Source organism: Xyrauchen texanus, chromosome 13 (genome assembly GCF_025860055.1).
Source record: "Xyrauchen texanus isolate HMW12.3.18 chromosome 13, RBS_HiC_50CHRs, whole genome shotgun sequence".
Taxonomy (NCBI): Eukaryota; Metazoa; Chordata; class Actinopteri; order Cypriniformes; family Catostomidae; genus Xyrauchen; species Xyrauchen texanus.
In genome coordinates, this window is record NC_068288.1 from 565,001 (window position 1) to 579,468 (window position 14,468).

The 14,468-nt window shown below is 40.1% G+C and overlaps 1 protein-coding gene across 1 annotated transcript in view; it reads right to left on the reverse strand.

Annotated features, from left to right (window-relative positions):
- srp68 (signal recognition particle 68) overlaps positions 1-14,468 on the reverse strand; it is a 102,832-nt gene that overhangs the window by 65,884 nt on the left and 22,480 nt on the right. The window contains exons 5-7 of the mRNA XM_052140407.1: positions 4,933-5,015; positions 720-829; positions 544-626 (exon numbers count right to left, since the gene is read on the reverse strand). Of these exons, the coding sequence (XP_051996367.1) occupies positions 544-626; positions 720-829; positions 4,933-5,015 (276 nt within the window). The remainder of the gene's footprint in view (positions 1-543; positions 627-719; positions 830-4,932; positions 5,016-14,468) is intronic.

Genomic DNA, 14,468 nt, shown 5'->3' on the forward strand with positions numbered 1-14,468 from the left:
TTAATCACAGTTGATTGGTTCAGCATTTGATTGCGATCTGTAACCCAGAACAAAACCTGGCACTGAGCAGGTTTGCCATGCAGCACAAGTTACTATTGTTAAAATGTTATTTCTACTCTACTATGTTCACCTCGGCACAAAGTGCTATACACTATTGAATACGGTGCTTATACACTATAGGATACTGCACATCGTGCCGTGGGTAGTTGAGTGAGATGAACGGTGATGGTGGTTAAGTGAAACCTACCTGTGGACTAAAAAAAAGAGAATTAAATAAATAAACGTAGTGTTCATTTGGAATAAAAACTATGGCTTTGAACACCAGTAAAAGCCACATCACCATCATGGTACCTAAAACCCAGGATAGACGCAAACTAAACTGAAAATAACCTGGCTATCCACCAAAACCAGCTTCATGGTATAGGCCCCTGGACTAAAAGAGAAATCTTGGTTCCAAGATTCTGTTTAAGCTTAAAATATATCAGCCACCAACACCAGCACTTTTAAGCAAATAAACAAGCATGTGATAGCATGACTCCTCACCTCCAATTTCTCTGCCATCATACCACCCCCTCCTCCTGCACTCAGCCTCATCTGCATGAGGTCATTTATAGCATTCTGGTCACCTAGAAACAAACAGAGGTTTTTAGTAAAGTGGGAGTGGTTTTAACAAGATAAGAATGATAACTAAGAGGGAGAACTCTGTGAACATTTCTCACCAATGTTATATGCACAGTATCGGATGTTAGGAGAGATCTCCTCCACTCTCTGATGATAAAGAACTGCTTGTTCCTCAGTAAAAGCACTTGCCAGTTTCTCATATATGGTCCTAATACAAATAGAAAGTCAACTATACCAAATATGCAAGAAAATCAAACGAGTAAGAGGGGAACATTAACATTCTTGGCAGATTTGTTTTTCTTTCTTTACCAATGTAACTATCAAGAAGAGAAAATAAAATCTTAATTATCCAACCAGTTAATTAAGGTTGTTTTTAAACCTGGCTTGTTGGGAGCATTTGTTTCAGAGCATGGTGCGTTTTCTACCTTAGTTCAGTTAATTTAGGCATATATAATCATGATAATCACACTCATATCAGCACCAACCCAATCGGTCTGAGACAACCTGGACAAGGTAGTCTCGGTCCGATTGCAAAAACTCTGGAGAAGTTTGATTGTGGTAAGAATGCAATCCGACCAACAAACGAAAGTTTAAAGTTTCAAAAGTTACCAAAGTTTCAGAGTTTAAAATAGGAGTTGTTTAAAGAGAACCTAGTATGGGTTTTCAAATATTACCTTTCATGAAGTGTGTTATATAGCTGTTTGTGAATAAGTCTACAATGTTTCAAAATTCAAAGTGCACGACAAATGCAGTTATTGACAAGATTCTGACTTGAGAATCTTGAGCAGATTCTGAACACCTGAAACGAGTCGTTAGTAATTACAGACTTCCTGAACTAACCTACGTAATTTGGTAACAAAACTGGCTTCTGGTTTTCATCTGCTCATGAACAGTTTTTACCCACCCTCAAACAATACACAAAGCGGTAGACCAATCACAACAGACTGGGACATATGACCAATCATAGCACAGTAGGCATACTGAGAGGAGGAGTTTAGAATGAATGCAAGGGATAATTGAACGAGTTGTTTTTGACACTGGGAAGAAAAAAAATAGGTAATGCTGCAATTTAAATTATGAGCAAATTAAAGTGTTTTTTGACCTTGGATGCATGTAAATATATCGTACGAGACCTTTAAAACAAAATCAGGCACGATTAAAAACCATAATAGGTGCACTTTAACAATTCCTGTCGTCATTTTTATATGATCGCTTCTTTTGGTCAGCGGCAGAACAGACATGTACGATGGCATAAGCAACTTTTTGAGAGATAAAAACCATCTTTACTTGGCTTCACACCTGCTGTTTTTATGAGTGTTTGTTTGTTTGTGTGTGCAAGAGAGGGAGCTGTGTCAGTGAGAACAGGCACTTTTCAATGCAGAAATAATGCAAACTAATTGGCGGATGAAAATAACTATGATGTACATTTTACACAGGGGGATTTACCACATTTTACCATGTAGCAGAGTTTTGCATAACCACGACAAACAATACTCAAACATTTGTATGGGTTGACACATTTTACAGGTAGGCCTACATCATTAACTGGTATATCAATGAACAAGCTAAATTCTGGAACAGCGCACAAATATTCTGACCAATGAGGGGACAGTTTGCTCACATTTGACTTTTAACAAGAACATTTTGTTCTGTTTTAGAATGTTACCTTGTGAAAGAAAACCCAAAAATGTGTTTAATAACAAATCAAACAAGCTACAGCTCTGTAAAACGCCCTTAAGAAACTAGACCTCAAGAGCATTTTTATTAACATTTATTAAAGCAACTTTAATTTAGCTGAATGTTTATATCTGTCTGTGCCATTTTGGAATATTTATTTTTAAGTAACCATGCACTACATGGACACATGAGAGCATTGTGATAGCACTGCATTTTTATGATGCCATGTCAAGTTAAAAGAATTTCAACTTTTAAAAAGACATATTGAGACACCTGCATTCTGTTCCAAGTATACATTTTATCTGTATGCACTTTCCCATGGAATCAGACCCATGACCTTTCCATTGTGCCATGCTCTACCAGTTGAGCAGAAAAGGTAAATCAACAATAAAACTAAACAATATTCACCAAATGCATAATGATACACTGATTCTTGAGATAAGGGACAAAAACATGCCCTACACATAAAAGCCCTCTTTGTTAAAAATAAAATTAATTCATAATAATAAAATACTGAAAAAGATCAACCTAATGAAAGTGTATACTCAGAGTTCATTACTTATTACAAATTTAATTAGAATTGTTTTTAACTGCATGCACTATACTTGGAAGCACATGCAAATTAATCTGTCCTCAGAAAGAGGTCAGAATGTTAATGTGCCAAACAAAGCACTTTTTCTTTTAAAATGCAATAAATTAATAAATATAAATACCAAATAAAAGGTAGGGATCTGTAAAATGTCAAACAATGCAAAAGTAAACTTTAAATTAGGACTGGGCTGTTTTTCAGATTAATTTGTATTTGCGTTTTTAATAGAGAAAGAGATTTTGCATAAAACATTGCAAATGATATAGTTTGATATGTTGTAAATCCACCAAAGGCTGAAAAAGGAAGAAAAAAAAAAATTCACAGCGCTTGTATGCACTTGTGGCACGCTCATAAATTAACGGGACACGTTTACAACACGGAGACTGTGGTAATATTCCCAGCACGTATAAACAGGCTTAAGACCCTAACTTGCCTTGGCATGCCCATGTTGATGAATTGTCTCCTTTCTTTTCACCCATAATAAAGTTTCAGTTACATGACAGTTACGGGCGCTTAATTTCAAATCATAAGGATAGGCTATATATGGGAGAATCAAACAACCGCCACTCCTTTTACCATGATCCAGTTAGATCGCTGAATATTGCTTTGTTCTGTGATGCGTTTCAAGTGTTCAGCACCTACAGCCAAGATTTGGCAAGCGATCATTTTGACAAACTTCGCGAGTTCAATTGCTTTTGAATTGTTGAATTGAACCGCTAGAGGACACGCCTCTATCTGCAGGGGTTTATGAATATAAACACAAATAGTTTGATATACAATGAGTACTTTCTAGATAAACTTGATAATTGACAGATATTTATTTCTAGATAACTTTCTAGATAGACTTTGATAAGATCAAATGAATACCTATACTAGTTAAAGTATTTTGCAGTTTTCTTATTTTATTCTATAATTTGGAACATCTGGGTTTATTAAATTTGTATTTATTTTACATTTACACTCTGTTGACAACTTCCCCCATTTGATTACGATCTGTAAACCAAAACAAAACCTGGCACTGAGCAGGTTTGCCATGCAGCGCAAGTTACTATGGCTTTGAACACCATTAAAAGCCACCCCACCATCATGGTACCTAAAACACAGTGTAGACGCAAACTAAACTGAAAATAACCTGGCTAGCCCCCTCTTAGGTTGCCTTGCATTCAAATAAAGAACATGCAATTTAAATAATGTTGGGAGTACATTTAAAAGTTGAAAAAAAAAAAAAAAAAAAAAAAAATCGAATCATGAATAGTCCATAAGTTTGATAAAAATGTAGATATAATTTTTTTTTACAATATCGCCCAGCACTATTTCAAACAATATTTTCTATAAAAAACAAAGTTGTATCCTCACTTTGTATCACCTCAGATTTTTTTATAATCCTGAATAAATCAGACAATATCATGGACAGCTATAACTAAGTATACCCTTCCCACTTCCTGCTCACTGTGGATGCAACAGTAGAACATGTGGTCTGGTAAGTATTTTAAACAAACAATGTTTAAGTTTCTGCACAGCTTCAACAGGTCAACTCCATTACCCTATTGGGATAATTTATTTTTAAGAATTGTGGGATGCTATAACAATAATTGTGGCATTTTAGTTTAGGTTATAGAGGAAGCTTCAACTGAGGAAAAAAAACAAACTAGCTCCAGTGTACATACAACACAAGGTTAAGATGGAAAAATATTAAATTGTAGAATTTTCAGAATAGTGAAAACAGAAGAAAAAAAATTTAGACAATGCCTTTGATCACTTAACTCCTTTACTGAACACTACTATTAATCAGCGAAGACTTCACACTCTTGTTAGATGAATCAGATTAAAATAGCAGGCTTTTAAGTGTGTCTGACAGAGTTGCATGCAAGTTATGAAGTGAAATGTCAATGGTTTACATTGTTGGTTAGCGGAGACATTTGTCTACAAAAATATACAAATTAATTTAGTATTAAAATCAAGATTTAAATAATGTTTTGTCCCTTATCACAAGAATCAGTGGATTAACAAATAAAGACTGAAAGACAATGACAGAAAACACTCACTTGCACTTGTTGAAGGCCTCCATGGCAGATTTCCATTCCTGCATTTCAAACTGAACCATTCCGGTCAGATATGCAGTGTAAGCCTGCAGAAAAGAACAAACACACCACTGAACAGAGCTCATGCAAGCCAGCATTTAAATGAAAGTAGCAGTTGTTGCTAATGTTTAATTTGTAACGCCATGCTAGATTCTCAATCACTGCTAATAGATGCTTGTACTACAGTAGTGTGTACAATACAGTTATTCCAGTTAAAGGACATATGACAAGACAGTACTGTATGATTCCAGACTCAGCCATCGAACCCTTGGGATTCTCAGTGCACAGAGCGGACAGAGTGAAAGACCTCTCAGGTAAAAGCAGAGGTGGTGGTGTATGTTTTATGATCAACAAATCCTAGTGTTATCAGAGGAACGTACATTCTATTAAGTCTTTCTGCTCTTCTGATCTGGAATTTCTCATGCTTCTGTGAATTCCCTCTGTAGACTGAATGGTCGACACAGAGGTCATTATCACAGCTGTGTACATTCCCCCACAAGCCGACACAGACCGGGCACTCAAGGAACTATATGGGAGTAGAAGCAAGCAGGAAACCGCACAACCTGAGGCTGCGTTCATTGTGACCGGGAACTTTAACAAGGCCAACTTCAAGTTAATCGCACCAAAATACTTACAACACATCAGATGCCAAGACACGAGGGGACCGGGTTTTGAACCTTCCGGTACGGTAACAAATCCCTCGCATGCCCACTATTTGGCAAATCGGACCACTCTTCCATTCTCCTTCAGCACGCTTACAGGCAGAAACTGAAACAGGAAGCACCCGCCCTCAGACCGATCTAGTGCTGGTCAGACCAGTCAGATTCTATGCTACAGGACTGTTTTGATCGATTGGACTTGGAGACGTTCCGGACCGCCTCTGATGACAACATCGAGGTCTACACTGATACCGTAACGTGTTTCATCAGGAAGTGATGTAGTGCCAAACAAAACAATATGGATATAACCTACCGTAATTTCCGGACTATTGAGCGCACCTGAATATAAGCCGCACCCACTGATTTTTAAATAAAATATTATTTTGAACATAAATAAGCCGCACCTGTCTATAAGCCACAGGTGCCTACCGGTACATTGAAACAAATTAACTTTACTCAGGCTTTAACGAAACACGGCTTGTAACAAAAATAAATAGGCTTTAACGAAACACGGTGTGACAGCGGGGGCGTGGTCAAGCGCCCGTCCGGGAGAGAAAAGCGGTAAGGGCGCTTACACCTGAGCTAAATTATGTATAACACCGGTGTCTAATTTCAGTAAGCATGGGGAGAGCGGCATAAAAAGGCAGCAGCCACAGAGCTGAAAGAGTGACACACGTCAGTCTAGTGTTGGCGCATAGAAGAATTGAGAAACTTTATAAAATTGATTGTAAACATTGCTGTGGCCATTAAAAGCCTTACCTGGAACGTCAAGTGCCCTGCTGAAAACTGTCACACTGGTGCCCGTGTGACAGTTTTCCCAAGAAGGACACGTGAAGCAGGGCACTTGAAATTAGACAGAATTTAGCGCAGGTGTAAGCGCCCTTACAGCTTTTCTCTCCCGGACGGGCACTTGACCACGCCCCCGCTGCCACACACGGCTTGTAATAAAACATTTGCAGTAAACAGTAGCCTACCAAGAAAGTCATTGGTCACTATCTTCCTCGTCCTGTGCACTGAAACCACTGAAGTCATCTCCTTCGGTGTCGGAGTTGAATAGCCTCAGATTTAGTTGTCTTTTTGCACTGAGTCAATTCCTCACGCTGCTGTTTCCAACGTCTTATCATCGACTCATTAAGACCAAGCTCCCGTGCAGCAGCTCTATTTCCTTTTCCAACAGCCAGATCAATCGCCTTCAACTTGAAAGCATCATCATATGCATTTCTCCATGTCTTTGCCACGGTGAGGGTGACAAAATTACTACCGTAATCAGAATGATGGGAAGTTTGAGCGCGCTCGATTTAATCTAAACAGTAAACAAAAAAAGTTGTTTTGACCTTAACCTGTTCGGCAATTTCATTGGTCTAATGAAAGCTTCACGCCGCCAAAAAACTGAGCACGTCACAGAATGTTTTTTTTTTTTTTTACATTTTTTTTTATAACATTTGAAAGCGGGAAAAATCCATATATTAGCCGCATCATTGTATAAGCCGCGAGGTTCAAAGCGTGGGAAAAAAGTTGCGGCTTATAGTCCGGAAATTACGGTAACCTGAAACCGTGGATTAATAGCGATGTTTGTGCGGCACTTAATGAGCAGACCTCCGCTTTTAATTCCGGGAAAACAGGGGAGCATAAACAAGCCAGTTATGCCCGCCTCAGATCAGCCAAACGCCAGTACAGGGACAAGATTGAAGGACAGTTCAACACCACTCTAGAAGCATGTAGAAGGGAATTAATTTCATCAAGTCAAGTGGTTTTTATAGTTTTATAGTAATTTCTACCATATACAGTTAGTATAGTACACAGCGAAACGAGACAACGTTCCTCCAGGACCATTGTGCTACATAAAACAACATAGGACAAACCCAAAACCACATGAGACTACACAGACTAAATAGCATACCTTTATAAAGCGCACGTGCAAACGTGTGCAAAAAGTACGGGACAGTACAATAAATTACTAACAATGAACAGGACAATAGACACAGTAAGAGACAGTGCAGCGCCGACCAGTACACAGTAGTGCAAAAGATGACAGTTTCTAAAAATGACAAATGTAAACATAACATACTATGAGATAGTGTTCTATGGACATAGCAGTTATTGAGGTAGCAGCCAGTTATAAAGTGACAAAATTAAAGTGCAACTCAGAACGTGTGTGTGTGTATCAAACCAGTCTCTGAGTATTGAGGAGTCTGATTGGGGGAAGAAGCTGTTACACAGTCTGGCCGTGAGGGCCTGAATACTTTGGTACCTCTTGCCAGATGGCAGGAGGGTGAAGAGTTTGTGTGCAGTGTTTTTTGTAAATGTCTTTAATGGTGGGAAGAGAGACACCGATGATCTTCTCAGCCGTGCAGCAGTTCGCTCATAGCCCCATACAGTTCACAGAGCGCTTCCTTAGCATTAGTGCTGGGGGGGAATGTAAACTCTGGTTATGATAACAGTGGTGAATTCCCATGTAAAATAAAAAGGTCTGCATCCAACAGTCACAAGCTCCACCAGCGATGAGCAGTAGCTAGAGACTAGCATAGAGTTATTGCACCATTCCGTGTTGATGTAAACACACAAGCACCACCGCAAGCCTTACCGCACAGAGCTGCATTTCTGTCGGTACAAAACGAGGCGAGCCCGTCTAGCTGAATGGCGGCGTCCGGAACTCTGTCGCTCAGCCACGTCTCCGTGAAAAAAAAGACGCAGCAGCCTCTCAAGTCACGTTGCGTAGCCTGCTGGAGTCGGAGGTAGTCCAGTTTATTGTCCAGGGAGCAAATATTTGAGAGCAGGATGGACGGGAGAGCTGGCCGGCTAGAGTTTGTTTTTAGCCTAGCATGGACCCCCGCCCTCTTGCCGCGTTTCCGCTTCCTCGCACACCACTTAAGACATCCTCTCCCCTGGCCACCGGCATCAGGCGTCGCAGAGGACTGGTCTCCGCAGCAAGCAGAGTTTGCGTAGCGCCTCCTGCAGGTCATCATGCAGCTTGGTTGTTGCATGAATCCTATATTTGATCAGTGTCTGGCGATGGTAAACATGAACACCGATTAATCCGATATCTATGTGCCGCAAAAGTCGGGTTATTTAACAAAAATAGCACCATTTTGGATCGAGGAGAGAGCTCTTGCGGCCAAAGCTCCAGACGGCTTTCCTGGCAGTGTCAGTGTGCGCGCAAACCAACTGACTGGTGTTTTTATGGACATTTTCAACCTTTCCCTCTCCTTGTCTGTGGTCCCCACATGCTTCAAAATGTCCACCAATGTGCCTGTACAAAAATAATTTGCTTAAATGTCCTGTTGCGCTGACCCCCATCATCAGCAAATGCTTTGAGAGGCTAATCAGAGATTACATCTGCTGTGCTGCCTGATTCACTGGACTCTCTGCAGTTTGCTTACTGCAACAACCACTCCACTGATGATGCCATTGCACCTACACTACACACTGCTCTCTCCCACCTGGAAAAAAGGAACACATATGCGAGAAGGCTGTTTGTTGACAGCATTCAACACCATATTGCCTTCCAAGCTTGATGTGAAACTCCAGGCTAAAACAGCTGGATACTGGACTTCCTGTCCATACATCCCTAAAAATCCATCTGATCTGATCAGGGTCACATGGACATAATGCAGCCCAATTAGGGGCTAATACACAATATTCCACCATAGGAGTTTATGGCAGTCCTATGAACCATACATAGGAAAATGGATGAGCATGAACAACCAAATAGCAAATTTTGGATCTCTAGGACAAACTTGACAAATCTGTGTTCCTAATTTTAAGTCGTTTAGGATAAAAACGGCTGCTCAATGACAAAACGCAATAGTAAATTAATTGCACAGCTTCATTCTTTATAATGGTAGTGATTGATTGTCTCTTTTAGAGTTCTGCCTCTCAAACTTCTGATTAGTTGGTATAAATTTCATTCACCTATCAGATATAATGTGTGCACTACAGTTGTTAGTAATGCACGTATACATTCATCTCGCTTCACTGAAGTGATTCATGCGTCCATTTGTCGTTGCTTTTTCTGAGATCTAAGCACTTGAATATCCATTAGTTCCAGGCATCCATGGAGCATTCAGCCACCAAACAACATAGTCCACATTTTATTAATGACATTTTAGGACAATTATGGTAGCATTAGTAAAGTTATAGTGTTAAAGTCACTATGAACGTAATGCCTTCCGCTGTTTGTTTTGAATGAGGATACATTCCATTCAGAAGTGATCATCCCTTTGCTCTATTCCCCTCAAAGACTTACTATCCACTGTGAGAGCATTGAATGGCTAAAAGGTGTGGGGATAAAAAATTAGGGTAATGCAGAATTCCCTTTTAGAAGTCATTTTTACTGGAAATTAAGTTTGAAGAGCATGACTATCATGACTGTTATGCCTTCAAATTGCCCTTCTGAGGTTGATTTTTCCTGTCCGGAACAAAGTTGGAGTTTGAAAACTAGCAGGAATGTTCAAGGAACAAAAAGTCATCACTTTCTTAAACTGTCTTGAAATGGTCTATAGCAGTGGTCTTCAACCATTTTCAGGCCAAGGACCCCATGGTATATAGAGAGACTTTGCAGGGACCCCCATTTGCATATTGTCTGAAAATTGTGTTGCATTTTATGCCTATAAAAACGTGTGTGGTACCATATTATTGTATGTATGCATTTTATGATTTTTACACTGTAAAGCCATTCAAATAATCATAAAATTTAGAATATCAACGAATTCCGGTCCCACCACCAAGAGGATGACCTCTCCGACGGTTTTATGAAATAACCCCAAAAACCTTAGATCTGTGAACCACGGTGAATGTTTTATGAAATAATGGAGAAAGGGGTTACTACCAGAAGTAGGACAATGATGAATGTGATAGAAAATGACTCTGATGTGATGTAGTAATGGGCGATATAAACGATATGCAATATAAACGATATAAAATTGGCCTACGATAGAGATTTTAATTCTCTTGCACTATCGCGATAATGCGTGATGACGCAATCTACCCGTGAAATTTAGAGCCGCGAGCTGCAACCGGCTGGAACGCATCACTGTAACGTTACTCGTCATCTTGAATAAACATGGCTGAAAGCGAAATGGAAGAGCTGGTGAAAAAGACCGGTGCAACATCAATTATTTGGAATTGGTTTGGATTTAAGCCGTCCGACGAGCAGCAGCAAACTATACTATGTAGAGTGTGTGGGGCAACAGTTCCGGCGAAGAGAGGTAACACGAGTAATCTGTTCTACCACCTCAAAACGAAACATGTCACTGAATACCAGCATTGCCAGGCATTGCAGCCAACCCCAAGATTCAGTCCGAAGAACGCAGGACAGAAAAAACAGGAACTGATTCAGACCTCCATCCAACAGTCATTTTCAAAAGGTACTCCTTACAGTAGGAAGAGCCCGCGATGGATTGAAATTACCAGGGCCATAATTGTTTACTTGTGTAAGGACATGGTCCCTTTTCACACGGTAGAGAGACGTGGCTTTAAAGCCATGATCAGAGCTATTGATCCACGATACGAGGTGCCAAGCCGCAAATACTTTACAGAAACAGAGATGCCAACACTGTATGCAGAGCTCCGCGAAAAGGTTGAAAAAGAGCTGTTTGACTTGAAATACTTTGCCAATACAACGGACCTGTGGTCGAGTCGTACCATGGAGCCTTTCATCAGCCTTACCATTCACTATATAACGGACGATTGGAATCTTGGCAGCCGGTGTTTGCAGACGTCGTACTTCCCCGCTGAACATACGGCCGAGGAGATAGCACAAGGACTCAAGGACGCGCTTGAGTCATGGAGTTTTAAAGAAGAACGGCAAGTGTGCATCACTACTGATAATGGAACGAACGTGGTCAAGGCAGCGTCTCTGGACGATTGGACCAGGCTGCAATGCTTCGGACACAGGCTGCACCTCGCCATCGGTAGGTTAAAACATTTTGTGCATAATATTAATATTTTAATAAATATGATAATATATTAAACATCATATTAATATAATAGTGCATAATTATAATGATAATATTTTAACATTACACTAATATTTGCCTATATTACTGCATAGTAATTTTTCATTTGTGTTTAGAGATGTAGAATTTGCCTCTGTTTAGTTGCCAATGCTATTTTAATGTTGCATTTGTGTTAAGTGATGTTCATTCAATCCTAATCAAGCATTTCAGTGTGTGTGTGTGTGTGTGTGTGTGTGTGTACGTGTGCGTGCATGCGTTTGTGCTTGTAGTAGAGAGAGAGAGAGAGAGAGAGATATGATGATGATTATAGATGAAATTAACTAATAATATCTTACAAATTCATCAACAGAAAAAAGTGTGAAAGACCCCCGAATTGACCGTGCTGTTGCCTTATGCAAGAAGATTGTGAGTGCCTTTTCACACTCTTGGAAAAGAAGAAAAGAGTTGAAGAAAGCCCAGGCAGAGCACCATCTTCCCTTTCATCGGCTCATCACAGAAACACCAACAAGGTGGGGGTCACGCCAGATGATGATCCAGCGGGTGCTTGAACAAGAGAAGGCCCTATCACAGGTACTGAAAGCAAACAGGAAAACCAGACACCTGGTACCCACTTGGCAAGATACAGATGTCTTGGAATCTATAAGCAAGACCCTCAGCCCACTGCTGGAATTCACAGACGCGCTGTCTGGAGAACAGTATGTCAGTGTGTCGTACATCAAACCTGTTCTCCATCTTTTTAACAACACTGTTCTTGCTGCAGCTGATGATGACACAGAGCTGACCAAGGACATGAAAAGAGTAATCCTAGAGTACTTAAACGAGAAGTACTCAGACCCAGGAACGGTCAACCTGCTGGATATGGCCTCCTTGGTCGACCCACGGTTTAAAGATACATATATATCTGATGACCACCAGGAGTTCATCAAGACCAGAGCGGTAGCAGAAATTCTGTCACTATTGGAGGTGCAAGCTGCAACGGTCTCAGAGCCACACACAAGCACAGAAGCAGCAGCTGATGGTGCTGAAGCTGCTGAAGTAGCTGTTGAGAGGCAATCCAAGAGGGTGAAACGGAGCCTGGGAAGCTTTTTCAAAAAGGCCTCCGATGGCACAGCCGCTCTCGCTGACAGAGAGGCCATCGAAGTGGAGCTAAAAAGTTACCTGCAGACAATGCAGGTTGATGGACAGACTGACCCACTGGACTGGTGGCGGCTGTACCAAGCAAATTTTCCAAGGGTGGCAAGACTGGCCCAGAAATATCTCTGTGTCCCGGCCACAAGTGCCCCTTCAGAAAGGGCATTTAGCATTGGTGGCAACATTGTTACATGCCACCGCTCTCTGTTGAAGCCAGAGACTGTGGACAAGCTTGTGTTCCTGGCGAATAATCTTTAGGACCTGACAAATGGTGTAAACACAAAATCTCAGTGTGAGTGCCCGATTTTAAGGTTCGTTGTTGGGTTGCTTTTTTAACTGAGAAGACACCAGTTTTTCAGGTCTTTGCATCTTTTGCTTCCTTTAAGAAAATAACAAACTACATTTGGTGCCTTCTGTGCTGTTTAGCACTTTTTACTCTCTTTGGCATGGCACTACTTTAAAGGAAACTTTTGTACTTGAAACATTTTCTTTAGTTGACGTATATTTGCCTTATACTGGAAGTCTTTTTTTTTTTATTTAAAAAAAAAGATTGTGCTTTCATTTTGCACTTTATTATGTTTTCTTTATTTATTAAGTATTTGTGCACTACACTTGGAATAATTTTCTTTATTTAAAATAGCCATGCCAAATACTGGAAGTATTTCCCTAATTCACAGTATCCGTTCCTTTATTAACAAGACACCAGTTTTCATTTCATTAAGAGAACAAAATGTTTAAAACCAAATGCGTTACATTAGGCTGCAGGTAAGAAACTTTGTTTGAAATATGTTTTTATTTAAAGTATCTGTGCATTACATAAAATAATTTTCTTTGCCTAATACTGAAAGTATTTTCAGTACAGTGTCTGTTCCTTAACTAAAAAGACACCAGTTTGACACTTGTGTGGCATTTATAAGTGTAGTGCCTTTTAAGAAACCCAATACTTTAAGCTTTTTCTTTGTTAAAGTCTGCAGCTAGTGTCCTTGAATTGTATTTATCTGCAACATTGTTGTATGATTACAGTTTTGCACAATAAATATTCTCAAAACTACATACAATTCTTTCTTTCTTAAAAAAAAAGAAAAAAAGAGCAGTTTGGCTTTCCTTAGGGTCTATGTAACCTGTTCTGAAATGGTCCTATTATAATTTATATATCGCAATATATATCGTTATCGCAAGAGGCTGCAATGTATATCGCAATATGGATTTTAGGCCATATCGCCCATCCCTAATGTGATGCAAGATAGCCGAAGTATCTCTCCGAGTTCATCTCCTCATTGTGAAGATAGCTGCGAAGTTAGCTTGCGATGTATTCTCAACGAATTAAGAGTTCAGAAGGGACAATAAGACACAGCTCTCCGACATTAAGCAAGAAATGAAGAGAACAAATGACAGACTAGATGAGGCAGAGGTGAGAATTGAAGAAACGGAGATCATACTTCAAGCAGCATCAACGCTAATCAAGCAGCTAACACAGCGTCAGGCTAAACTGGAAGCCAGGCTGATAGATCAGGAGGGCCGTGCACTCAGAGACAATTTAAGGATTTATGGAATACCCGAAGATAAAGGCGGCACCGATATGGTTGGATTTCTGGACAATTTGTTGAAAAGCGCACTGGACTTACCCTGTGACAGAGCGCTTGGAATTGAAAGAGCACACCAGGCATTAGCACCGAAGCCCAATACTCCGCAGGTAAAGCCACGTTCTATAGTTGTTAAATTTGGGAGCTATCGGTCGAAAGAGGTGGTGCTC